General features: G+C 39.7%; 1 protein-coding gene across 1 annotated transcript in view; it reads left to right on the top strand.

Moving 5' to 3' along the window:
• Positions 1–27,177, top strand: part of RAB2A (RAB2A, member RAS oncogene family) — a 160,896-nt gene that overhangs the window by 18,575 nt on the left and 115,144 nt on the right. Inside the window, exon 3 of the mRNA XM_033933793.1 lies at positions 24,148–24,215. Within this exon, the coding sequence (XP_033789684.1) occupies positions 24,148–24,215 (68 nt within the window). The remainder of the gene's footprint in view (positions 1–24,147; positions 24,216–27,177) is intronic.

The raw sequence follows: 27,177 nt of genomic DNA, 5'->3' as shown, positions 1-27,177 counted from the left end.
TTTATTGGGGAGGAAGGCTATTTTTTTGGAAGCCCCAATCCATTGTTGTCCATTTTCAAGCTCTGTTTTCTTTCTGGCTATTTATTTGGGTCAAATTTTGCTTGTTCTTAATTGATTCCTTTTTGGTATGTTGTTTTGAGTTATTTTGCCACAAAGCAACAAAAAGATTGTGGAACAAAAGATCTGATGTATCAGTTTGTAGTTTAATAAGCTTTCATATAACTTAAAAATAATAATCATAAAAACAATCCACAAAGGGTGTATATACAGTGACCCACAGGCTAGAAACCAAATAATGTATACAATAAAAATGACCCAACATGGGCCATGTTTCAGTAAAATAAAAATGCCTTCCTCAGGAGTCTTATAGGGTCCTTGACTGTCTTAAATATAAAAACATAAGTCACAAAAAATCCAAGCAGTTAAGAAGCTACAGTGTAGTCTTATAATAATAATAATAACAGTTTATATACCGCAGGACCATGAAGTTTTATGCGGTTTACAATGATAAGAAATGTTACAGATTGAATGGAATAAACAAAGTACAGACTTAGTGATTGATAGTTCTAGCGATCGTTTGTTGAGGACTAAGATTGTATAGGTTGGTTTCCTAAGTATTTCAGGAACAGATGTGTTTTTAGGCATTTCCTGAATTCCCCATAGGTAGTAGGCACGAGCAATTGTTCAAGGTCTTTACCCCATAATGCTGCTTGATATGCGAAAAGATGTTGGTGATGACTTTTAAATTTACAACCTCTAACCGGTGGAGAAACAAAGTTTGGGTGTGAGCTTCGCTTGTGTCTGTTGGTTGTGAAAGAGAAAAGGTTTGTTATGTATTTAGGGGCTAAGCCATAAAGTACCTTGAAGCAAAAACAACCAAACTTGAATTTCACACGTGCCTCCATCAGAAGCAAGTATAAAAGTCGATAGGAAGGTGTTGCGTGTCATTATAAGCTGTGCTGACTATCGTTTACTTGCTACACAATTTTTTTAGGTGGTTGCAGTTAAAGCATTGTTTGGCAAAGTCATGTTACAAAGATGTAGGTTTATGGAATTTTTGTGTAGGTCTCGGACAATCAAAAAAAGCCTCTTCGGTCTATCGAAAAGTTAAATTTAAGAGTTTAAGGGCTCCTTTTACTAAGCTGCGATAGTGTTTTTAGCGCACGCAGGATTTTAGCGTTCACTAAACCCGCGCTATGCTGCTAGAACTAACTCCAGCTCAGTGCTGGCGTTAAGGTCTAGCGCGTGCGGCGGTTTTAGCGTGCGCTAAGCGCGTGCTAAAACCGCTATCGCAGCTTAGTAAAAGGAGCCCTAAATGCATGTATTACTATACAGCAGTTGTGGGAACATGATTTCTGAATGGAAATTGGTGATACTGTATGGAAAGGTTGGGTTTTTTTTTTTGTTTTTTTTGTTTTATTAAAGTGTGTCGACCTACAATGTCAGCATCATTAATACAATCTTTATTCTAAGTTGCTCATAGAACATATTGGACACCTTATAGGGTCTCTAGGCTGTCAGCACATGGATCTAATTTATACTGGACTTGTAAAGCCAATATAGGCACATTTTATCATATGTTGTTTGGATGCCATGCTGTTAAAATATTTTGGGATGAAGTCTGGCAACGAATGCAAGAAATCTTTGGATTCTATATAGAGCTGACTTTCAACATTGTCATTTTACGTTCAGCTATCTTATCGCATTTAGTTAAAAAATATAACTCCAAATTATTTGACATTCTTATGGGTCTAGTGATTAAGCATGTTTCATCAGAATGGAAAAATGGTACAGTTTTCTTTTCCTGCATGATGGGTGGGAATTTGCCTTATGTGTAAATATGAAGAAGTGTTGCTCTCAGGTGATGTTCAGTTTGATATTTTAAGAGGGTTTGGGCTCTTTTAGATTACATGCTAACTGACTTTTCATTCTGGTTGTACTCCCAAAATTTTGTTGGGGGGAGGTCCTAAATGTCATTAGATCAATTGTTGTATTGATTTATAAAATTCAATAAAGATATTTAAACAAAAAAACCCAACAAAAACACTGCTAGATGTATTACAATCGCTTAAACCTCTCTTTATACACTTTAACATTGGAAAACATTAATTGTTTATGAGCAACACATTCTGTTTTTTTATGTTAATTAGATGTGTTCATATCTTTCTTAGTTATTATTGAACAAAATCATATAGATGATACCCGGTATGATGTTATCAAAGTTCAAGAGCAAAATAATGTACACTTATCCAGAGAATTGTCCTCTTCTCTCTTCTCAGAAAGAATGATAGCACACCTTAGTAAAAGGATCTCTAAGAGATCAATGGAGTGAAAGTATCAAATTTAGAATTTTAAAAAAAAAAGTTTTGTTTTGATTTTTTTTTTCTTGTAGTAATGGCTTTCATCCTATATTTTGAAATATTCAGATCTAATATTTGTCCATAAGTAATGCTTAGTGCAAGTTGGATGTGTTATCTTTTGATGTGAGGATAAAATTGGTCCTTAAGACCCTTAGCCAGATCACTGTTTTCAGAAGAGCCACCTTACTCTTGCTATGTCTGCAGACTTTTTGGTCTAAGAACAGGCTATTTCGAGCATTCAGCTTAACATGAAAGCTTGATCTAGGAATGTGAAGGACAGAGAGCTCTTGTTAACTCACTGAAGATGCTGATTTCCAATCAAGTTTTTTTGCAGTGCTGTGTAAGAGTCAGGTAGATGGCAGTGTAGCTTAATTTACCGAAGTGAAATGTTTTTGAAACAAACAAGTAGATACCATTCAAGATTTAACATAGTGTTTAGGTATGGAAAAGTAATTCTCACACAGTATAAATTAAGGGCATATTGGTCTTGTTAAAGCTGTTTTCTTTTTTCATTCTGTGTCTAGGAGGGAAATCTTAGCAAATTAAGAGGTCCTTTTACTAAGCTGCAGCAAAAAGTGGCCTTAATGCACTTTTTTGAGGGTTTTTCATGCACACTAAGACAATTTTTACGGCTGTCATAAAAATAACCTTTTTATATTTTTTTGTATGAATGGCTTGACTATGTGCTAATGTTGCCTTTAGCATTCAGCCATTTAAAAAATGTTATCATATGAGCACTTATTCCACCCATTTTGTAGGTGGTAAGGATTCTGTCCTTCACTAACCAGTTAGCCTGCAGTAATGTAGTTACACTAACTGATTAGTGCAGGAACATCCGCTCTCTACCCCCGACATGCTCCCTCAAAATTTTTTTTTTTTTTTTTTTTAGCATGCAGTTAGCACGCACCAGTTTGGCAATTGCTGCAGGACATCTGAGCACGTCCCACAGTATACCATTTTAAGCTGTGTTAGGCATGCATTAGAGCCTAGTGCAGCTTGGTAAAAGGGCCCCTTAGCCCATAGTAAATGATGTAAAATAAAGACTATTTAACATAGCAAGCCTTGCCTGGTTGAGACTCTTCCTGTGTCTGGTTTTGTACTACTTTGGGGTAGATGAGCTTATGAATTCTTAGTGAGCAGGATGTAATTAAGTGCACAAATGGGTGATGTCATCATGTCAACAAGTTGCAACTGCTGTTCCAGAGCTGAGAATGATTTTTGTAAGTTTTGACCATGTATAACTCTCCTCGGTTCTTTTTTGCCAAACAGAGAAGAACGCTTTGTTTTTATTTGAAGAGATTGTCCTTAGACTGCATACAAGTTGTTTATTTTTCAACCTTTGAATTTAAATAAGTGCATTTATTTCCTTGTTGTCAAGCTGCACCATGCTCCATGCTGTACTAAGTCCAGTCTGTAAACTGGTACCCTGGGAGCAAAACTGTTAAGACTTTACCAAGTGGTGTGGCCTTAGCCTTCACATCTAGGAGCTATGCCAGGTATCAGGAGCATGGGCCTGAACAACCTACCATCTTCTGGAGATAGGAAAAGCACTGGAGTTTTCAATAAAGCTTCAGGCCTTATATCAGAGATATTACTTTGAGAAGTCAGTGTGTCTACCTCAATCTGAAGGTAGGAAGTTAGCAGAAATAAAGTAAACAAGTATGACTAAATTTCATCGTTTTGTTGGTTCCCCCCTCCCCCCACCTACATTATATCGGACAAAGTGGGCTCAGTGCATTAGAAAAATCCTGACTTTCTAACACCTACTCTAGACATCTTCTCTGGGCCCAAACTTATAATTATGCTGAATGTAAGCACTGTGGGAAAGCATCTGAGGTGTTCCTTTGCTAGTTGGTAACTCTGTAGTTGTGCAGAGATCTCCTGATTCTGCACATTCCAACTGATTCTCTTCTGTGAATGTTGCCTTTAATTTCCCTGTGTTACAGCTTCTTCAAGTTAGCATAAGTCTCAACTGAGATGTCTCAATCTAAAGCATGGTTGACTTGAATGCAATTGCATAGGCCTAAGTGTGAACTGCAACCTCTGACAACCTAAAGCACTGTCGATCTTAATGGTGTGGCTTCTAAGCACAAACAAGCACATGTCTATCCTGAACTGTCTAGCTGCACAGATGTAAAGGCATTGTGCACTTCCAGCACAGATGTAAAGGCATTGCCAGTACAGGTTGAGATAGTTTTGATGCAGACCAGAGATTTAGTACACCGAACTACCTAGTAGAGAACTAGAAAAAAATGTCTTGTTCATCAATCATAGCATAGACTCCAGTCCTCCTCTGGCATCTCTTCTGGTTCTTTGCAGATGTATTTTCTTTGTTTATTGTTCTGCTTGTACCAGAGCAGCCTCACTCATTCTTGTAGAAGGCATTTGAAGTGTCCAGAACCTGCTGCTGCAGGTCTCTCAATAATGGGCTCATTCTTCTCAAGATTCAATACTATGCTATCTACTTCAGGTTATAAAGTACAAGGAGGACATATTTCCCTCCTTTACCATATGAAATCTGAGTATCTTTGGATTACCCAGGTCCTGATTTTATTCCACAGTAGTCATCTTTGGAAGAAGAGGCAAATACTACAGATCTCTGACATTCCTTGCTCATGTGGAGTAAATCTCACTATGAAGATATTTCCTACCCAGGATTTCTTACATTAAAGTCCAGAAAAACTTTCTCTAAGTGTGATATTTTTGGACTCTTATTCATAAGAGGCACTAAAAGCCACAGTGGCTTTTCCAATATATGACTTGTTTACATGAGCAATAACTCATATCTTGCCCGGCATTTATATCTCAATTGCACTTGCCCCCTTGGCTACCTATTAAGATGTTTCATTGTATTATGTGAACAATATTAGCATCTTACCATGAAGGCAGATAAAGACCATATGGCCTATCCAGTCTACTCATCCATGCCATCTACTATCCCTTTCTTTCCCTTAGAAATCCTCTGTGCTTGTTCCATGCTTTCTTGAACTCAGTCTCTCAGTGGATAGAAGAAGTCATCTCATATACTGTACTGCTCCCCCAGGTTTTGCAGCCCAAATTCCCCATCTAAATGCAGCCTACCCCCATCTAAAATTAAACATTGCAAAGACTGAGCTCCTTAGCTTTCCACCTAAACCCTATTTCCTCTTCCCCGTCCTCTATTTCTGTGAACAGTGCCTTCATCCTCCCTGTCTCATTGGCTCGCAACCTCGAAGTAATTTTTGACTCGCATATCCAACAAACTTACCCAAACCTGTCATTTCTTTCTCTACAATATCGCTGAAATCAGACCCTTCCTTTCTGAGCGCATTGCTAAGACCCTCATCACCTCTCACCTAGACTACTGCAACCTGCTTCTCACTGGCCTTCCGCTAAACTATCTCTCTTCCCTTCAGTCTGTTCAGAACTATGTTGCACACCTCATGTTCCACCAATATCATTACGTCCACATTCCCCCTCTCCTCAAATCACTTCATTGGCTCCCTATCCATTTCCGCATGCAGTATAAACTCTTCTTACTGATCTACAAGTGTATTCACTCTTAGGAGATACGGGGTCCAAATAGAGGCCATTAGTCAAAAGGCAGCGGTGGCCCTTGACCAAGGAGAAGACCTGATGCTATTTAGTTTTTTCAAGCCAACAACCTTGCTGGAGATTATTACAGATTCACTGTAGGAATTAAATCTTAAACCCCAAAGACCTCTGCTACCATATCATACCATACATTTTCTTCTATACCACAAGTTAAGACAAGGATTCGATGCAGTTTACAAAAAGATTTCTAATCTGTGATCTTGAACAATAGTTTTTAGTATTTTCCTAAAGTTGTAATATGTATCTCAGTTGGCGCAGGTGCTTTTCAATCTTTCCCTAAGTACAGGAAGAGTCCCGTTGGACTGGAAAACAGCTAATGTCATTCCACTCCACAAAAAGGGATGCAGGAAGGAGGCTGCGAATTACAGACCGGTGAGTCTCCCATCAATAGTGAGTAAACTTATGGAAACACTAATTAAACATAAATTAGATACGATCCTGAATGAGGAGAATCTAAGTGATCCCATCAACATGAATTTACAAAGGGAAGGTCCTGCCAATCCAATCTAATCAGCTTCTTTGACTGGGTAACAAGAAAGCTGGATATGGGGGAGTCCCTGGACGTCGTGTACTTGGATTTCAGTAAAGCTTTTGATAGCATCCCACACCGCAGGTTATTGAGCAAGATGAGTTTGATGGGATTAGGAGAAACATTAACTACATGGGTCAAAGACTGGCTAAGCGGTAGACTTCAGAGGGTGGTGGTTAACGTTACCCTCTCCGAAACGTCGAAGGTTATCAGTGGAGTTCTGCAGGGCTCAGTCTTGAGCCCGATCCTGTTTAACATATTCGTAAGAGACCTGACTCAGGGGCTTCAAGGTAAAATAACATTATTCACTGATGACACCAAACTATGCAACATAGTAGGCAAAAGCACATTGCCCAATAGTATGACGTGGGACCTACTCTTACTGGGGAACATTGGTCCTCGACTTGGCAACTAAGCTTCAATGCCAAAAAGTGTAAGGTCATGCACCTTGGCAGCAGAAATCCGTGCAGAACTTACACCCTAAATGGTGAGACCTTAGCTAGGACTGCAGCAGAACGAGACTTAGGAGTGATCATTAGTGAAGACATGAAAACTGCCAATCAAGTGGAGAAAGCTTCATCCAAGGCTAGACAAATGATGGGCTGTATCCGTAGAAGTTTTGTCAGCCGGAAGCCCGACGTCATAATGCCGTTGTACAGATCCATGGTGAGACCTCATCTGGAATATTGTGTACAATTCTGGAGGCCACATTACCAAAAAGATGTGCTGAGAGCTGAATCGGTTCAGCTTATGGCCACCAGGATGGTCTCAGGACTCAAGGATCTCCTGTATGAGGAAAGGCTGAGTAAATTGCAGCTATACTCACTCGAGGAACATAGAGAGAGGGGAGACATGATTGAGACGTTCAAATATATCATGGGCTGTATCGAGGTGGAAGATGATATCTTTTTTCTTAAAGGACCCACGGCCATAAGAGGGCATCCGCTGAAAATCAGGGGTTGGAAATTTTATGGTGACACCAGGAATTATTTCTTCACCGAAAGGGTGGTTGATCATTGGAATGAACTTCCACTGCAGGTAATTGAGGCCAGCAGCGTGCCAGATTTTAAGAAAAAATGAGATAGGCATGTGGGATCTCTTAGGGCAGGGGTGTCCAATGTCGGTCCTCGAGGGCCGCAGTCCAGTCGGGTTTTCAAGATTTTCCCAATGAATATTCATGAGATCTATTTGCATGCACTGCTTTCATTGTATGCTAATAGATCTCATGCATATTCATTGGGGAAATCCTGAAAACCCGACTGGATTGCGGCCCTTGAGGACCGACATTGGATACCCCTGTCTTAGGGGAAGAAGTTAGGGGGGTGGGTCATTAGAGTGGGCAGACTTGATGTGCCGTGGCCCTTTTCTGCCATCATTTTTTATGTTTCTATGTATCTATGTAAACATAGAATTCAAAGTATTGTACATTAAAATAAATGGGAGAATTAATATTAAAACAAACTTGACTTAGCACAGATCTACTAGCATAACATAAGCAGGGTAACTCTCTCAAATTTTTCCACCAGTAGATTAGTCTGGCAGCCATATTTTGGAGTAGCTGTGATCTTCCATAAGGCGCAAGTCAAAGGCAGGCGCTCGCCTTAGCGCGCCCCTTTGCGGAAAGCCGTGCGGAACTCAAAATCTAGAGACTTTTGCTCTTTATTTGCTGGACCGTGATCATAGGAGAGACGTTAATCAAGATTCTATACTCTGTACTTCACTGTACTGAACTGTGAGTTGGGTGAAAAATTAAGCTGAGGATTTTGCACTCTGCACTTGCTGGTTTGTTAAATGCGTGTGAGATTTGGGTCGTGAGAGTTAACTCCCTTAACATAATCATTCCTATCTGAAATTGGCTACATTTTAAGGATCGAGTTGTCTGATTAGTGTCAAATAACCTAGAAATTGGGAGTGATAGGCGAAATCAATATAGCTGTTGTGACAGGAAGGAGATATATTAATCTGCAAACATGAATTTCCTATTGATTTTATTGAACTATTTAATAAGCAGTAACATTAAGGATGTTAATTCACTCTATCCACAATTACACTCAGTCCATTATCCTGATGTATCTATTAGGCTTATAATTAACCCAATGGGAAGATAGAGTAAATCATATTAATGTAATTACAAGTAACGGAAAACATCAATGCAGTAAAACCTATCAGAACCATTACATCTACTAGACCTATCACATCCACTCCTGTTCCTTGTGCATATCTTAATACTAGATCAGTTAGGAATAAAGCTTTTTTAATCAAAGATTGGATCATCAGCAAGCAAATAGCCTGTCTTTTTTTTTTCTAATGGAAACATGGCTATTGTCTGAAGAGGATCCAATAATAAATGACTTTCTACCAGATAATTTTAAAATTCACATGCTAAATCATGATGGCAGAAGAGGGGGAGGATTAGCAGTTGTTTTTAAGGAAGGATTTGAACTATTGGATTCCAAAATGACCAATCAGTTAGAAATATTAGCCTGTAAAATTAGTAATAAGGAACTAGAAGAATCCCTTTCTTGCATATTATTTTATGTCCCACCAAAAAGTTGGCCAAAAGCTAGAGAGGACTTTTGTGAATTTGTTCTACATAATTCAATTACTCCTTCATATAATATTATTGCAGGAGACATAAGCTTACATTTAGATGAAGAGGACAATCCAGATGCAAAAGATTTTAAAACTTTCTATCTTTGCTTAATTATAATGTCCCTTTAACCACACAAACACATGAAAAAGGCCATTATTTAGATGTGGTAGCTATGTCCACAAAGGAGATTTTAGATCCTTCCATCTCTCTATCTGATGGTATCTGGTGTCACGATATCTGGTCTGATCATTTTACTTATTATTTTAATTTAATCTGGACTCATTTAAAATCTAAAACGCATCCAAGGATAAAAAAGAACATCTCACAAGGGGTCATATCAATCCAGAGGAATATTGGTCACAATATGAATTACGAGTGGAGATAGGAGAAGGGGTTGATTTTTGGGATCACTGGATGAAAACTAGCACATCCATTTTAGATAAAATTGCCCCTAAACGAAATAGTAAAAGCTGCTCAAATAAATATAATAAATGGTTTGACACTGAACTTTTAAAAATGAAACAATTAGTAAGACGATTGGAAAGGATCTTGAAAAAAACGGGAAAATTGTCAGCCCGGAACAACTGGAGATCCAACATAAAAATCTACAAACAATTGATAAAAGAAAAATGTAAAGCATTTTACTCATCCAAAATTGACTCATCCAATACTAGCTCAAAAGGAATCAATACAAAAGAACTGTTCAACTTGGTTACAAATTTATTTGATACCACACGCTACACTCAATTCATACATAATATTAAGCTACCTTCAGCAAATGATTTAGCACAGCATTTTGATTTTAAAATTAAAAACATAAGAAATAACTGTTCAACAAATGACGTATATGAACATCAAATAGTTAACATACAAGGAAATGAAATACCAGCAGATATGATTTGGAGTTCCTTTCAAGATTTAGATTGGAATAATTATATCAAATTATATAACAAGTACACTAAATCATACTGCATTTTGGACTCCTGCCCCCCAGAAATTATGAAAACAGCTCCATTAGATTTTAAACTAACTTTGCTGAATTATTTGACCGATAATTTAAAAAAAAAAAAAGGAAAATTCCTTACTAATAATGGTCACATTATAATAACCCCAATTCCAAAAAATCATAAAGAATCATTAGCATTAGTAACTAACTATAGACCAGTAGCATCCATTCCATTTTTTTGTAGAAATCAGGGAAGGATTGGTACGTACCTAATTGATGGTTTTAGACCTTTGTTTAGCACTGAGACAGTAATTGCGGCCATCTTGGATAATTTACGTTTCTTATTTAGTAGGGGCCTTAATGCCCTGATTATGCAATGTGATATGAGTTCTGCCTTTGACTTAGTGGACCATGGGAAATTGTTACAATGCTTAGATGCAATTGGTATCAGAGGAGAGGTATTAAGTGCGTTTTAATTACAATCTCTCTGATACCTGGAGTAATCCATCTGGCGTTCCACAGGGGTCACCATTATCCCCATTGCTTTTCAATGTTTACATGTCATCATTAGGTGCGCAATTGATCCAGCTGGGGATAAAATTATTTAGTTACGCAGATGACTTTACGATCATTATCCCATTTGCTACCTCTCTCTCTCTGAAGTTACTCTTAAAGCAACAGAAGTACTAAATTTGATGAAACAATGGATGACTGAATTTAGACTGAAGCTTAATTCGGGAAAAAACAAGATTTTTTTGTAGGTTCGTCACACCCGATTGATACTAAAACATCACTGTGGATCAATAAACTTAGTTATCCTATTCAATCTACTATGAAGGTTTTGGGTGTAATACTGGACCAGGGCCTAACCATGAAAGACCAGGTGGACTTTTTGGTTAGAAAGGGTTTACTCTGGAAGCTTCGATCCATTAGAGCATATTTTGATGTTTCATCATTTAGAATTTTGGTACAATCCCTTATACTGAGTCAACTTGATTACTGTAATATCGCCTATCTGGCAATTTCCCAGAAGAATATGCAGCGATTACAACTGGTGCAAAATGCAGCGGTCAGGCTGATTTTTCAGGTTGAAGAAGTTCAATCATGTAACACCTTCCTACCGATTTCTGCATTGGTTGCCGATAGAGGCACGTGTGAAGTTTAAGTTTGGATGTTTCTGCTTTAAGGTACTATTCGGTTTAGCCCCTAAATATATAACTGACCTTTTCTCTTTCTCAACCAATAGACTATAAGAGAAGCTCACACTTGAATTTTGTTTCTCCACCGGTTAGAGGATGTAAATTTAAAAGACATCAACATCTTTTCTCACATCAGGCAGCATTATAGGGTAAAGATCTGGAACAATTGCTTATGCTTACTACTTATGGGGAATTTAGGAAACGCCTAAAAACATATCTGTTCCTGAAGTACTTAGGTAGCTGATTTGTGCAATCTTATTCCACAACAACTGATCTCTAGAGCTGTTAGTCACTAGCCTTTAACTTTGTTAGTTCTACTCAATTTGTAGCACTTTTAATCATTGTAAACCGCATAGAACTTCACGGTCCTGCGGTCCACCTACATTTTTTCCCTTGCATCCTGACATCACTATGCTAGTCAAGGAACGTTGGGAGACCCTGGAGGGCTCCTTATAGGTTGCTAGAATGAGTCAAAACTCTATCCCATTGCTCTTGAATTTCAGCAACTGTTTGTTCAGCCTAAAGTGGATTCGTTAGTAGCATAGGTTACCAAGCATACTTCCTGAAGGAGATATCATTTTAAATGAACCACAGGATCGCAGGATAGATGTTGTCCTCAAAAGGCAATTTGAGGCCTTGGACTTGGGAATTTAGGCAACAGTAGCGGCAGCCTCATTCGTGATACATGATTGCCATAACAGATTATATCGGACTCCTACGGAAGTTGACGACGTTTACCCCCCCAGTTGGTAATGGTGGGAGTTGACTATATAGAAGATGCTGTATATGACATAATCGGGGTCATGCTTATGCTATCTCCGCTCACTTGATAAATCTGGAAACGAAACAGGGCCGCTGTTGGGCTTTTTTAATGAATGCGAGATAAATAATGCAGCTGCACTTTGTTTTTTGTTTTATTTTCAACTGTTATGATTGCGAATTGTGAATGATATGGGATTGTGTCTATGAAAACTGTGCTTGGATGCCTTTTTTTGCAATTTTTTTGAAGACTGCAATAGAGTGGTATACTTAAAGTGGAGTATTTTGACCAATGACTGGAGAAGCTCCTATATATAAAATATATTCAGTCTCATGAAGTTGGGACTCGGAGCAAAATTTGAGGTCTTTCTTTCTCCACTTGAAATTTGTGCAGTATCTGATATAATTGCTAAAGTGCTTAGCTTGTTTTCTGGTTATACTCTATATTTTTTAGGCTTTACTAGTAAGATTATGTATTTTATTTCTCTTTATAACTTTAGTGTGATACAACAGATACCAGCCTTTATGCCTGAGGGGGGTCATTCCAATGGCTATCCAGTTCAAGGCCAATGGATGCCCTCTCAGAGGAAGTGGTCAATAAACAGACTGGAGATGAAAGTCATACGGCTGGCAATACAGATGCTGGGGAGATCCCTAGAAGGCAAAAAGTCAGGATTTTCTCAGATAATGCCACCAAGGTGATTTATGTCAACTGGCAGGGAGGCACCAGAAGTGCTCCATTAAGACTGGAGGCCCAGTTGTTGTTCTGTTGGGCAAAGATCCACCTGCAGATGTGATAGAAAAAAGAGACACCCTATTGGTGGTACTTAAATCAGAAATTGAAAAGCAATGTATTCTTAAGTTATACTTTGAGAAAAAAACAGGCTTTGTTTTGTGGGCAAAAATAAAAATTTTTCCTGATGTATCTAGACAGACACAAGCTAGGAAGAAGCAGTTTCCTACTGTCCATATCTAAAGTTTTGGCAGTGGAGAGCAAGCGTCTTCCTAAATTTCCTTGTAAGTATCTCATTACTTATGGAAATGACAAATATGTATTTGTGGATCCGTTACAATTGGAGACTTTTTTGAAAGATAAATCTGTTTAAAAATGCAGATACTAATGTTTAGGTTGTAATAATAATAATAAATTTATTCTTGTATACCGCCCAACCACAGAGTTCCAGGTGGTTAACAACAAAGAAGAGTTATACAATCAGTGAAAAATACATCAAGTAAAATTAGGTAAAATGCAACATGTAAAATCCAATCAGTAAAAAAAAATATATCAGGTAAGAATAAAAGAAAAAGTTAAACCTATCAAACAAATGTGTTTTTAAAAATTTTCTAAAAACATTATAAGAATCCACTTGACAGATAAGCGGACTTAACCAAGAGTTCAATTTGCCTAGCTGAAAAGCAAATGTCCTATTCAGAAATTTCTTGTAATGACAATTCTTAACTGAAGGATACATAAACATTAACTTATTACAAGTGTTTTTTAATGAGGTGTAAAAATGAAATTGAGAGGTTAGATATCCTGGCAGCAGACCAAAAAGAGATTTAAAACAGAGACAGCCAAATTTAAAAAGAATACGTGCCTCAAAGGGCAACCAATATAATTGCTGATAAAATGGACTGATATGATCGTATTATTTTAGGCCAAAAATTAAACGAACTGCTGTATTCTGTACTAGTTGAATATGTTGTAAGTTTTTCTTGAATGATGCAAGATAGACAGTGTTACAATAATCGAGGACAGACAGAATTAAAGACTGCACCAAAATTCTAAAAGAAACTGAATCAAAATATCTTTTGATGGTTCTGAGTTTCCAAAGGATCATAAAACATCATTTTATCTTTAGGTCAGAATGATCTTCAAATATTAACTGTCTATCTAATGTAACCCCTAAGATCCTAATAGAAGGAACAGTTTCAAAAGTTTAATTTAATTTAATTTATTTCTTATATACCGCTAAACTCCGTTAGGATTCTAAGCGGTTTACAGAAAAAATAGACAATAGGGTGCATTAAAATTATAAGTAAAATAAGTACTTAGATATTCCCTTACTGTCCCGAAGGCTCACAATCTAACTAAAATTTGATCATTGATTAGAACCTGTTTATCTGAAATGACATCATTTGGGCTGGCAAGAAAAAATTTTGTTTTTTTTCTGAGTTAAGTTTAAATCTAAACATCCAAAGTTGCACCTTTGTCAAAATTTCAGCAATTTGGACTTTTACGTCCTCAGAAAATGATGATATAGGCAATAACACAGTAATGTCATCCGCATAGATATAGAATTTGACTTTCAGTTGTTGCAAGAGGTTAGATAAAGAGATCAAATATATATTGAAAAAGAGTAGATGACAATGGGGATCCCTGAGGCACTCCAGGTAAATGAGTATTTCCCAGTAGAATAAACTTGATATGATCTACTATATAAAAATCCTTTGAACCATCTGTGAACATTTCCAGTGATTCCCATGGTCTCCAAACAAATCAATAACAAATCATGGTCGACCAAGTCAAATGCACTACTCAAATCTAGTTGCAGAATCAAAACACTTATATCTAAGCTAAATTGTGTGTGAAGGTACTCCAATAACGATGCAATAACTGTTTCAGTACTGAACCCAGCACGGAAACTTGATTGATAGTCATGCAAAATACTAAATTTTTCCAAATAATTAACCAACTCAACATTTACCAGGCCCTCCATAAGTTTCACAAACAATGGGATACTAGCCACCGGCCTATAATTAGTTTTACTAGTAATAGACTCCTTTGAATTTTTAACAGTGGGAGTAACTACAATGTGGCCAAGATCTTCTGGAAATCGTCCCTCATTAAATAAGAAAGTAATCCACTTAAATAATTCACTTTTAAACTTAAAAGATGCATTTTTCAATACATCGAGAGGACAATTATCAAGTCTGCAATAGGATCTAGTATACTTCCTAAATAATTTGCAAAAAAGAAACCAGTCTGGGGACTTAAAATTAGACCAATTCATGTCTGTTCTCAACCCATCCGATAACAATTGCATCATCTCAACCCTATCCAAATCAATAATAGAGAAGTAATGACAAAAAAAAAGGTAAAGGCCTTATTTGCCTGCTATCAGGTTAGCAATTTTCTTTCTAAACTTTTGTTTGAAAATCCAGTAATGTTCGGCTTCAGTTATATGGACTTGAATGAAACTATTTGTTTTATGATTGTATTGTTTTACTTTATATTTTTCCTGATGGTTTTGTTATTAATATAACAAATATCAATAAAAATAATATTTTTTTTTTTTTTTTATATTTTTGCACTAGGTTATCTGATCATGTTTTTATCCTAACTAATATGACCAGGAGTCTAAGGCATGTATTTCCAGATGGATTTGCATGGAGATTTTGTCAGCATAAATTGGCTGTGGTAAACAGCCACCAATATCTTTGAGAGCATATTCCACAAGAAGTGTAGATTCTTTAAGGGTGAAGGCCCAAGCGATCCCGCCCAAGAAGATTTGTAGAGTGGCTACATGGTCCACATGTCATATCTTTACAAAGTTTTATAGAGTGGATGTAACAGCACAAAAGGATGACGCTTTTGGGTCCTCTGTGTTAAGGGCAGGTTTATCAGACCCACCCTAGATTCAAGGGACTGATTTGATACAGCCCACTTGTCAGGACTCATATGCCCTATGCACCAGAAAGGAAGATTAGGTTCTTTGACGTGTTCCACACAGGCATCTAATAAATAAACTGAGTGCTCTCGGGATGGGCCCCAAAGTTATGTATCAGGAACTGGTTGAGTGGAAGGCGACAGAGGGTAGTGGTCAGTGGAGATCGCTCTGAGGAAAGGGATATTACCAGTGATACACCTCAAGGTTCTGTTCTTGGGCCTGTTCTTTTTAACATTTTTATATAAGCGATATTGCTGAAGTCATGTTGGGTAAGATTTGCCTCTTTGCAGATGATACCAAAATCTGCAATAGAGAAGACACCCTGGATGGTGTGAATAACATGAAGAAAGACATAGCAAAATGAAGAATGGTCTGAAATTTGGCAGCTAAAATTTAATGCTAAGAAATACAAGGTCATACATTTGGGCTGCAAAAACCCAAGGGAACGTATAGTTTAGGGGGTGAAGAACTTATGTACACGACAGAAGAGTGGGGCTTGAGTGTGATTGTACGTGATGGTTTTAAGGTGGCCAAACAGGTTGAAAAGGTGATGGCGAAAGTTAGAAGGATTCTAGGGTGTATAAGAGGTATGGCCAATAGGAAAAAGGAGGTATTGATTCCCCTGAATAAGACTGTGGTAAAACCTCATTTAGAATATTGTGTACAATTCTGGAGACTGAACCTTCATAAAGATTTAAAAAAGGATGGAGTCGGTCCTGAGGAAGGCTACTAAAATGGTGCATTGTCATAAGGCATATGGGGACAGACTTACAGATCTCAGTTTGTATACTTTGGAGGTAAGGCGGGAGAGGGGAATATGATAGAGATGTTTAAATACCTACATACCTAAATGCGCATGAGTTGAGTCTCATTTGAAAGGAAGCTCTGAAATGAGAGGGCATAGGATGAAATTAAGAGGCTCAGGAGTAATCTAAGGAAATACAGAAAGGGTGGTAGATGCGTGGAACAGTCTCCCGGAAGAGGTGATAGAGACAAAGACTGTCTGAATTCAAGAAAGAATGGGAGAGGAAGAGATAATGGTTACTGCGGATAAGCAGACTGGATGCCCTGTCCTATCAGTGCAGTTATTTGCTTGCGTACAGTCTTGGATGTATATGTTTGTCCAGAACTTGAGATCTTCTCATACCAGTCAGGTGGTATAATTCCATATTATCATTATAAATGAAATTGAGAGTATACATGCTCCATGAATGTTAGTGCTTGTTGCGCTCAGATAGGTGAATTTGTTTTATATGATATGTTTTGATTAACATTGTTCATTATACTTGTTACAGAGCAGAACAAAAGTGTCTTGTCAGGGAAGTTCACCGTACCTCTCCTTCTTATGTCTCCTATTGTAGTGGTCATTGACTGCTTTGGTACAAACTAAAGAGATGCAGTTCAGCCCACTGAGGAAGAAGGTGGAGCTGAACTTGACTTCTTTGAAGGTGTGATTAAACATGTGGATAATGGGTATCATTGTAGACCATACGATGAAACCTTCTGCCCAATGTGCGGCAGCGGCCAAAAAAGTAAACGGGATGCTAGGAATTATTTAAAAAGGGATGGTTAACAAGACTAAGAATGTTGTAATGCCCCTGTATTGCTCCATCTTCATCTGGAGTATTGCGTTCAATTCTGGGTCTCCTTATCTCAAGAAAGGTTCAAAGAAGAGTGACCAAGAAGGTAAAGAGATGGAACTCCTTTCATATGAGGGAAGACTAAAATGGTTAGGGCTTTTCAGCTTGGAAAAGAGACAGCTGAGGGGAGATATGATTGAAGTCTACAAAATCCTGAGTGGAGTAGAACGGGTACAAGTGGATCAATTTTTCACTCAGTCAAAAATTACAAAGACTAGGGGACACTCGATGAAGTTACAGGGAAATACTTTTAAAACCAATAGGAGCAAAAAAAAAATTTCACTCAGAGGATGTGGTAAGAGCGGATTGCGTAGCTGGTTTTAAGAAAGGTTTGGACTAGTTCCAGGAGGAAAAGTCCATAGTCTGTTATTGAGAAAGACATGGGGAAGCCACTGCTTGCCCTGGATCGGTAGCATGGAATATTGCTACTCCTTGGGTTTTGGCCAGGTACTAGTGACCTGGATTGGCCACCATGAGAACAGGCTACTAGGTTAGATGGACCATTGGTCTGGCCCAGTGAGACTATTCTTATGCAGTGTTCTCCCCAGAAATTTTGTCCAGCCAGGTGGCACGAAAAAGTAGCCGGGTGGAACGGGGAAATTTGGTGGTGGGGGAAATTAAATGTGCACTATTTTTATTAGTTCTTGTTAATTATTTTCCAATGCTCAATATGACTTTCTTTTTTAAGATTTGACACTTACGGCCTCTTTTACAAAGCCGCACGGCAACACCCCTGAAGCACTTTAAATCTCTATGGGCTTCGGGGCCGCTAGCGCAGCTTTGTAAAAGAGGCCATTAGGCAGTGTTCTAGTAGCATTTAAGCCACCCTTGAAAACAACTAATACAGATCCTCTTATTCCAAATAACTACTGCCAATATCAAACTTTCTATTTCTTTCAAAACTACCGTACTTGAGAGTGGTATTCAACCAACTTCAAACTCACGTTGAATCAGTTAATGCTTTGCATCCCTGGCAATCTAGTTTTTAAGACAGCAATTCTGCTACAGCAAATTCACTGATGCCAATAGGAATTTAATGGACTTTGGTGCATTTGCCATGGAGAATCATTACTGTGGCTTACTGAGTGAACTCCATAGTCATCTAGACCAGTGGCTCTCAACTTCTTCAAGCCAAGTATTCCCAAAGTCTAACCAACCGAGTACCCCAGTCTAAGCCCCGCCCCTGACCCCAGCCCCATTATAATAGTACTAATTGTAATGCAATTTCTTCCATTTATTTTTCATGTACACTCAATATAATCTTATTAATTCATAATGGTAACCACAAAATAAAAAAAAAAGCATAAAGCACACTGTATTCAGAGAAAATGTTAATTATCATTTATATTTGTTTTATTTTAAGAACATAAGAAGTTGCCTCCACTGGGTCAGACCAGAGGTCCATCGCGCCCAGTGGTCCGCTCCCACGGCGGCCCATCAGGTCCATGACCTGTGAAGTGGTTTCTGTCTAATCCTATAACCTACCTCTACTTCTATCTGTACCCCTCAATCCCCTTTTCTTTTATGAACCTATCTAGACCCTCCTTGAACCCCTGTAGCGTGCTCTGGCCTATCACAGCCTCCGGGAGCGCGTTCCATGTGTCCACCACCCTCTGAGTGAAAGAGGTCAGGGCAGATGGCTTTAAAATATTCAATGTCACCTCAGTAACAACTATAGAAAAATAGACAAATATAGTGCAAAATATAGACAGCAGATATAAATTCTCAAAACCGACACATTTTGATCACTAAATTGAAAATAAAATCATTTTTCCTACCTTTCTCTGTTGATTTCATGATTCTCTAACTGTGCATCCAATATTTCTTTCTTTCTGCTTCCTGCACACTTCCTCTACTCCGGACTTCATTCTCTTCCCCAACCAATATCTCTCCCTGGCCCTCCATGAGTCCAACTTTTCTTCCTCTCTCCACCATCCCTATTGGCAACATGTCTCTCTTTCTCTCCCTCCTCTGTTATGATCTTGCATCTCTCTGTTCTTCCTCAGGGTCTCCCCCCCTTTCTCTTCTGTCTGCACCTCCCATATTCCAGCATATGCCTCATGTCATAGAAGCATGATGGCAAATAAAGACCAAATAGCCCATCCAGTCTGCCCCTTTGGTCCAGGCCTCTGTCTTTCTTCTGCTTATAACCTCCTCCCCCCCCCCCCCCAATGTCCAGCATTTGTTCTCCTTTCTTCCAGGTCTTTCTCTCCTTCCTCCCTCTCTCCTTGGTCCAGAATCTTTCCACCTCTCTGCAGTCTCTTTCTTCCCTCTCTACATCCCTAAGTTCAACATCTGCCCCCTCTCTTCTGCCTCCCCTTTGTTTCAGGTTTCTCCCATTATCTTCCTTCTGCTAACATTTTGAGTTCTCACCTTTTTTCCAGGTCACTGTCTCTCTCACTCTCTTTGACAATGTAATATTTTCTCTCACTATGTCCTTGTTACAAGCCTCAGAACTGGACTAAGTTCACTCTCTCAATTCATATAGGCTAGGCACCTTCCTTAGCTAGTAACAGAAGATGAGACCAAGAAAAAAAACAAACTATAATGCTGTGAGCAATTCAGTCCCCCCCCAAAAAAAAAAAAAAAAAAAAAAAAGCAAAAGAAAGAAATATTCAAGAAGGTATGCCACAAGCACATAAGAACATAAGAATTGCCGCTGCTGAGTCAGACCAGTGGTCCATCGTGCCCAGCAGTTCGCTCCCGCGGAGGCCCTTAGGTCAAAGACCAGTGCCCTAATTGAGACCAGCTCTACCTGCGTACATTCCGGTTCAACAGGAACTTGTCTAACTTTGTCTTGAATCCCTGGAGGGTGTTTTCCCCTATAACAGTCTCCAGAAGAGCATTCCAGTTTTCCACCTCTCTCTGGGTGAAGAAGAACTTCCTTGCGTTTGTATGGAACTATCCCCTTTTAACTTTAGAGAGTGCCCTCTCGTTCTCCCTACCTTGAAGAGGGTGAACAACCTGTCTTCATATTCTCTGTTTCAAATAAGAAATTCAGATTAACAATACAAGATATTTTATCAAAGATACCAAGTCATACTCATTCGGGGACCCGACTCCCCTCTAATCTAATCTAATGCTTGGCTTTATATAACGAGACTTCAATCCAGAAAAGCTCATCTCGGTTTACAGTAGTTAGTTTAGGCCAATAAGGACTGAAGAGAGAGGGAAAAAAACCGAGATGAAATTAATTACCAAAGTGCTTAGCGAACAGAATAGTTTTCAAAGACTTACAAAAAAAAGGAAGAGAGACAGAACTTCTTAAAAAGAGTGGAAGATTGTTCCAAAGTTGAAGAAACATGAAGGTCAAAGAATGGCCAAAGATCTTGGTTCCTTTGATACCTTTGCTAGAAGGACAGGATAATTTGAGTTGTTGGTCACCCCTTGTGAAAGAGAATCTATAAAGATTCCAGGATAGCAGAACTAGAGGAGTGAAAATGCCATAAAGAATTTTGAAAATAACACAAGCACATTTAAACTGGATTCTCCCCAGGAACCCTGCCATCTCTTCTTCTCTCTTCATCTAGCTTAGGGGTGGGCAAACATTTTGATTCGTGGGCCACAATGGGTTCTTAAATTTGACAGAGGGACCGTGGCAACTGGGGTGGGGTGCAGGGTGACAAGGGGGAGGGCAAGATTCCATTCTGTTTTATAACAGTTTGTGGATTGTTCCTCAAGGAGTTTGTCCAAACCTATTTTTTTAAACCAACCCAGGGTCAGCTGGAAGGAAGGGGTGAATCGGGGGCTCTGGCAAACTTTCTGGCGCTGTAGCGACCGAGCAAAAGGGTGTGTAGAGGAAGGCTCGGCTGCACAAAGAGCCGCATTTCCTGTGTCACCGTTGACAGCAGAGGAGAGCGTTGGCGTCACCCTCATGAAGGAGGGGAGGGAGGGAGGGAGAAGTCTTTGAGAGCGCCATGGCAGATGTCTCTTACCCAGCAGTAGGAGCTTGACCTCGCAGGTTGCCTTCTTGCTATCCTCATGCAGGCTCTAGTTGATCTTGCTCCTCACCTCGGCCGCCTTGTCCTCGGCGCTCAGCGTGCAGCCCATGTTTATGTTTTATTAACATTTAAAACACCGCTTAAGCATATTACAGCTCTAAGTGGTTTACAATAAAATACAGATAAATTAGGAAAGGAACTCCATTGGAGATAGGAAAGTTAGAGATAATTACAAAAAATAAATAGTAAGTAATAAGATGAATATATGAATTATAATCAAACAGAGTAAATAAAAGAAAAATTAAAACAAACTCAATAAAAATAGTGTTGTCGGAACAGCAAGCTGGCCTAAGTCATTAATTCTGACCAGATCTTCCTATGATGGCTGTGACAAGAGGCGGCTGAAAGCAGGACCTTCCCCAATGGGCCACAGCAGGAAGCAGACCAGAGAAACGGATGCCAGGAAGAGAAGGTCAAGATCCGAACAGCCAAGAGTCGGTCCCCGAAGAAGAGGCAGTCCAAGGACACCGACGATTGAGGCAGCATGTTCACATTCACCCCAGCAGCCTCAGGAGAGAGGAAATCACTGTTGTCAGGAGTCATGATGAAGAAGTTGGAGAGGCCCGATCCAGATCCACTCGTCAAAGCCGCACAGGAGCGCTGTATACCACTCGCTCGCTCCCTCCGCCCCATGATGTCAGAGGGTCCGACAGACAGAGCCACGGAATACTAACTTCGCTCGCTCACGCTTTCTCACTCTCTTTCCCACAGAGTCTCTGCGGGCCTCACTCACTGGCTGACGAGCGCCGACACTGGCTAGTCCCTTCCTGCAGCCATGGGCCGGATTTGGCCCGCAGGTTGTAGTTTGCCCATGTCTGCTAGCTACTAGCATGTCTCCACCTTTCCCTCAAACCTTCCCTCCTCCATCAAACTCATATTTAAGATTATTCAACACTAATCCCGCAACTTTCCTTCTCCGGTAGCCCTTCACCCTCACCACAATTTCTCTACCACTGAGGAACTAATGTCAAAGGAGGGCGGGTCACCCGACAAGAAATGCAGTGTGGTGTGTTGCGAGCGATCTCAGCGACGAATTGGAAGTAGAGAAGTGCGCTGAAAAGATTTGCGGAAATCCTGCAAAGTTGGAAGTAGTTGAAGTACCCCCTCCTCTTCCCAGTACAGCCACACTTACTTTCTGCTCAGGATAAAGGAGTGTGGCTCGCATTGACAAGTGCATGGGTCGATGTCGCTGCAATCAGTCCGGGCAGAGATACAATGCCGAGATGACAGCCGGGCGCTCACTTAAATTAGCTGGGCGGTGCGCCCGACTAAAACGCGCTGGGGAGAACACTGCTTATGTTCTTAAGAAATTGTAGAGAATTCTTTCTGCATTGCTTTCAGTTATGGGGAGTTAATCTACTTGTCAGGACGCATATGCCCTGTTACCAGAAAGAAGATTATCAAATTAGTCCCCTTATTTTCTTACTCCTGTTAATCTATTTTATCTATCTATCTTATCCCAGACCTTTTGGGGTTCATTGATGCAATAACTGTGGGTAGCATTTCTTTCCCCTTGCTGCCCTCTTTTCTCTCTCCCTCTCGCTCTGTTTTCCTATTAATGATTGTAGGTCCTTTCTTATTCATCTCTGGTTATTCATCTCTGTAAACTGCTTTGATTACCAAGATTGAAAGGCGGTATATCAAATGTCTAATAAACATAAAACATCTATATACTCCATTTTTGCTAACACCCTGTTTACTAAAATGTGTTATTGCATATTGTATTGACATCGTAATTTAGCATACTATGCTGTACTTTGTACTATAATTTGAATATTTTTATTACTGTAATTGTCTATTGTTTATGTTTGACTTATTTTTGCTGTAGACCGCCTTGAGTGAATTCCTTTATAAAGGCAATAAATAAATCCTAATAAATAAAATGATATGAGCTTCAAATTATACACTTTGTTCCATCTGTTAAGGTTACATTTTAAGCGAATATTAAGACCATAAGAATAGCCTTACTGGGTCAGAGCAATGGTCCATCAAGCCCAGTAGCCCGTTCTCACAGTGGGCAATCCAGGTCACTAGCACCTGGCCATAACCCAAGATGTAGCAATATTCCATGCTACCAATACAGGGCGGCTCTTTTCCTTTTCAGGCTGCAAGCTTTTGGAATTGTACTAGTGAATATTAAAAGACAATCTTCCTATTTTTCAAAGACAGCTAAAAATGTTTTTTTAACAAATATTTCATTCAGGAAAGTGGGTTAAAAAAAAAATTAATTTCTTAAATTTTATATATATATATATATATATATATATATATATACACATACACATTACCTCATATATCAGTGATTAAAGAAATTAGCAATTAAACAGGAAAGATTTTAAATAACCACCATGTATTAGCTTTTCATTTACAATTAGAAAACATAGGAAAAGAAGACCAAAAGGTGAAGGAAGCAAAAGTAATCTGCAGCTAGTCTTAAATAGCACTTAAATTTGGGGAAAACAGCCAAGTTTTAACTTTCCTTGATTTAAAAAGTCCTGGAGTTGTTTTGGTTCAGAGAAAAGAAAAGAATTACCATTCAATAATATCAAACAATATCAGGAAAACTTACCACAAAATTATTTATTATTGTAAACTTTAAAATGTGCTTTATTGTATTTCCCAGTGTTTTTCTGGCTTTCTTGGGACACCTTGAGAATAAGGCAAGATATAAATCCTAAGGGTTAGATTTAAATCAAATTTTTATTTTGTGAGTAAAGATTTTTTTTTTATTATTATTATTTTCAAAGCTTTGTTTGGTCTTGTATTCTAAGGCAATAAGCAGTTTCTGTTTTGTTACCTCTCTTTCAATTCACTTCACTAACTTGACTAATAATGTTATTGAACTTCTTTTCTAGGTGTAGAATTTGGTGCACGGATGATAACAATTGATGGGAAACAGATTAAACTTCAGATATGGGACACAGTAAGTACAACAGAGGCCCATTAAACAAACATAATTTACTGCACATGTAGTTTTACCATGAAAGCAACAGCAAGTATTTGGTAAACAGATTTATTAAGATACATTTATTCCAAGATTCATCAAAAGTTCTGGTTATTGAGCCTATGAATTCTAAACAAATGTAATTTGCAAAATACATTGAGAAATCTGTAAGTAAAGATGAAATTTTAAATATGAAAAAATAAGAGAAAGGCAAACAGAATTTGGGGGTAGGCGTAGCATTAGTGACTCAAATGGCACTAAAGCTCACCAGTGCTATAGTCCAAAAAGGTTAGAAGTACAGAAACATGACAGCATATGAAGACCTAAATGGCCTATCCAGTCTGCCCATCCACAGCATCCACTATCTCCTGCTCCTCCTTCATCCGATGCCCTCTCATTCTGGAGCTTCCTTTCAAAAGAAAGAACATTGCCTCATGTGCATTTATGCCACATTGGTATTTAAACATATCTTATCTCTCTCCTTTTGCCCTTCCTCCAAAATATACATATTGAGATCGTTAAGTCTGGGACAGATAATATGCCTTTTGACGAAGACCCAGTGACCATTTTAGTAGCCTTCCTCTGAACCAATTACATCCTGTTTATATCTTTTTTAAGAAGCAGTCTTCAGAATTGTACACAATATTCAAAATGAGGTCTCACCAGAGTCTTATACAGGGGCATCAATACCTCCTTTTTCCTACTGGCCATACCTCTCCCTGTGTACCCTAGCATTCTTCTAGCTTTCGCCATCACCTTTTCAGCCTGTTAGTACGTAATGATCTAAAGGTGGCCTATCACATCCAAGTACTGCTCCTCTTTCGTGCATAAAAGTTCTTCACCCCCTAAACTGTATTGTTCCCTTGGATTTTTGCAGCCCAAATGCATGACCTTGCATTTCTTAGCATTAAATCTTAGCTGACAAGTTTTGGACCATTCTTCAACTTCTCTAGGACCATCCTCATGTTATCCATACCATCAGGGGTGCTCTATTACAAATTTTCAAATCAATGCACTAGTGTATAATTTTTATCAAAGTGCTAATTCATTCAATTCAATATATAGCCAAAATGCAAACTTTCTTAAGGCTATGAAAGCACTTTGTGGTAGTTTTACCCAACCCTCAGTGTCACCACTCAGGACTCAAACTTTTCATTGTCCTAAGCTTTATGTGTCAGCTCGTCATCGGGTCTGTTTACTGCTTTGTAGAGCTTAATCTTATTTATATTTCTATTTTATATTTTCTTATAAGGATAAATACTTAGCTTAAAATATGGCTAAGTCTTCTTAGTTAGAGATGTCAGCACTAGTAAGGGATGTCAAAGCCGACATGTTTCGCCTAGCTTGCTTTTTCAAGGCTCAATCCTTAAAAAACCAACATAACCACAAATTAAAACCTGTTTCAATTATATTTCTGAACAGAACAAATTCTTACATAACTACAAGTTGAACATATTTCAATTGTAATTATCTCGAAACAAGCTCTTTCCTATCCAGTAAGCTTCTGAAGTATTACCGTATTTTCTCGCATATAACGCGCGCGTTATATGTGGTTTTTCCGTACCGCGCAGACCCTTGCGCGTTATACGCGTGAGCGCGTTGTACAAAAAATTTTTTTACATAGTTTCCCCCCCGACGCCCGATTCATCACCCGGAAGGAGCGCTCGCACTCCCACCCCGAAGGACCGCTCGCACCCCCACAGCCTCCCCCCTCCCCCATGGAGAAGCTGTCTACCTTGTTTCCAGATGCCAGCCCAGCTGCTTCCTCTGCCGGCGGTCCTGCCCCTTCTCAGAGTCCTGTGCTGCGCTGCTTCCTCTTCAGGCGGTCCCGCCCTTTCTCTGACATCAGAGGAAGCAGCCCTACCACAAGTTAAATAAATTTTCTCCACTCGAGCCCTAACGCATGAGAGGCCTGCCACCTGCACTTTGAGGGAACTAATCACCAGACCTTTTCTCAATGATGGCCTCAAGAAACGCCAGGACCACTGAGATCGTAGCCCCAATGGGCTCCAAATCCTGCTTATCATACTAGCACAAAAACATTTTCCAAGCCTTGGTATAGGCTGCAACAGTCGTTTAGATCTTAGGAGGGTAGCTATGATCATCTCAGGAAATTGTTTTGAGGGGTTCGGAGGAGCATCCAGTGGTAGGAGGGAGTGGGCATCCATCCTGTCTCTTTTTTTTTGTTTGTTTGTTTTTTGCGGGGGGAAGAGTGTAGGATATGGGATGGTTCAGAAGGGTTGCCTGGCACGGGGGGCCTCCATTGGCATTGCCGTTTTCGCTACCGGAGGGGGGGGGAAATCAGTCCCCGGTGCTGGTTCGTTGGGGGGGATGTTGGGGAGGGCTGTCATCGGCAGGGGGGGCTTTTTTTAAATTACCATATTTTCACGCATATAACGCGCGCGTTATACGTGTTTTTACAAACCGTGCATAACCTTGCACGGTATACGCGTGAGCGCGTTGTACAAAATTTTTTATACATAGTTCCCCCCCCCCCGACGTCCGATTCACCCCCCCCCCCCCGCAGGACCGCTCGCACCCCCACCCGGAAGGACCGCTCGCACCCCCACCCGGAAGGACCGCTCGCACGCGCTCGCACCCGCATCCCCACCCTGAAGGACCGCTCGCACGCACTCCCACCCTCACCCCCACCCTGAAGGACCGCTCGCACGCACTCCCGTCCTCTTGCCCCAGTCAACCGCGGCACCCCTGACACGATCGGGGCAAGAGGGAGCTCAAGCCCTCTTGCCCCCCCCCGACACGATCGGGGCAAAAGGGAGCCCAAGCCCTCTTGCCCCGCCGACTCCCCAACTCCCCGACAATATCGGGCCAGGAGGGAGCCCAAACCCTCCTGGCCACGGCGACCCCCTACCCCCACCCCGCACTACATTACGGGCAGGAGGGATCCCAGGCCCTCCTGCCCTCGACGCATACCCCCCTC

Source organism: Geotrypetes seraphini, chromosome 2 (assembly GCF_902459505.1).
Source record: "Geotrypetes seraphini chromosome 2, aGeoSer1.1, whole genome shotgun sequence".
In the NCBI taxonomy this organism is placed as follows: Eukaryota; Metazoa; Chordata; class Amphibia; order Gymnophiona; family Dermophiidae; genus Geotrypetes; species Geotrypetes seraphini.
The sequence above is the reverse complement of the archived record's forward strand: the minus strand, read 5'-3'. Positions and strand labels throughout refer to the sequence as shown.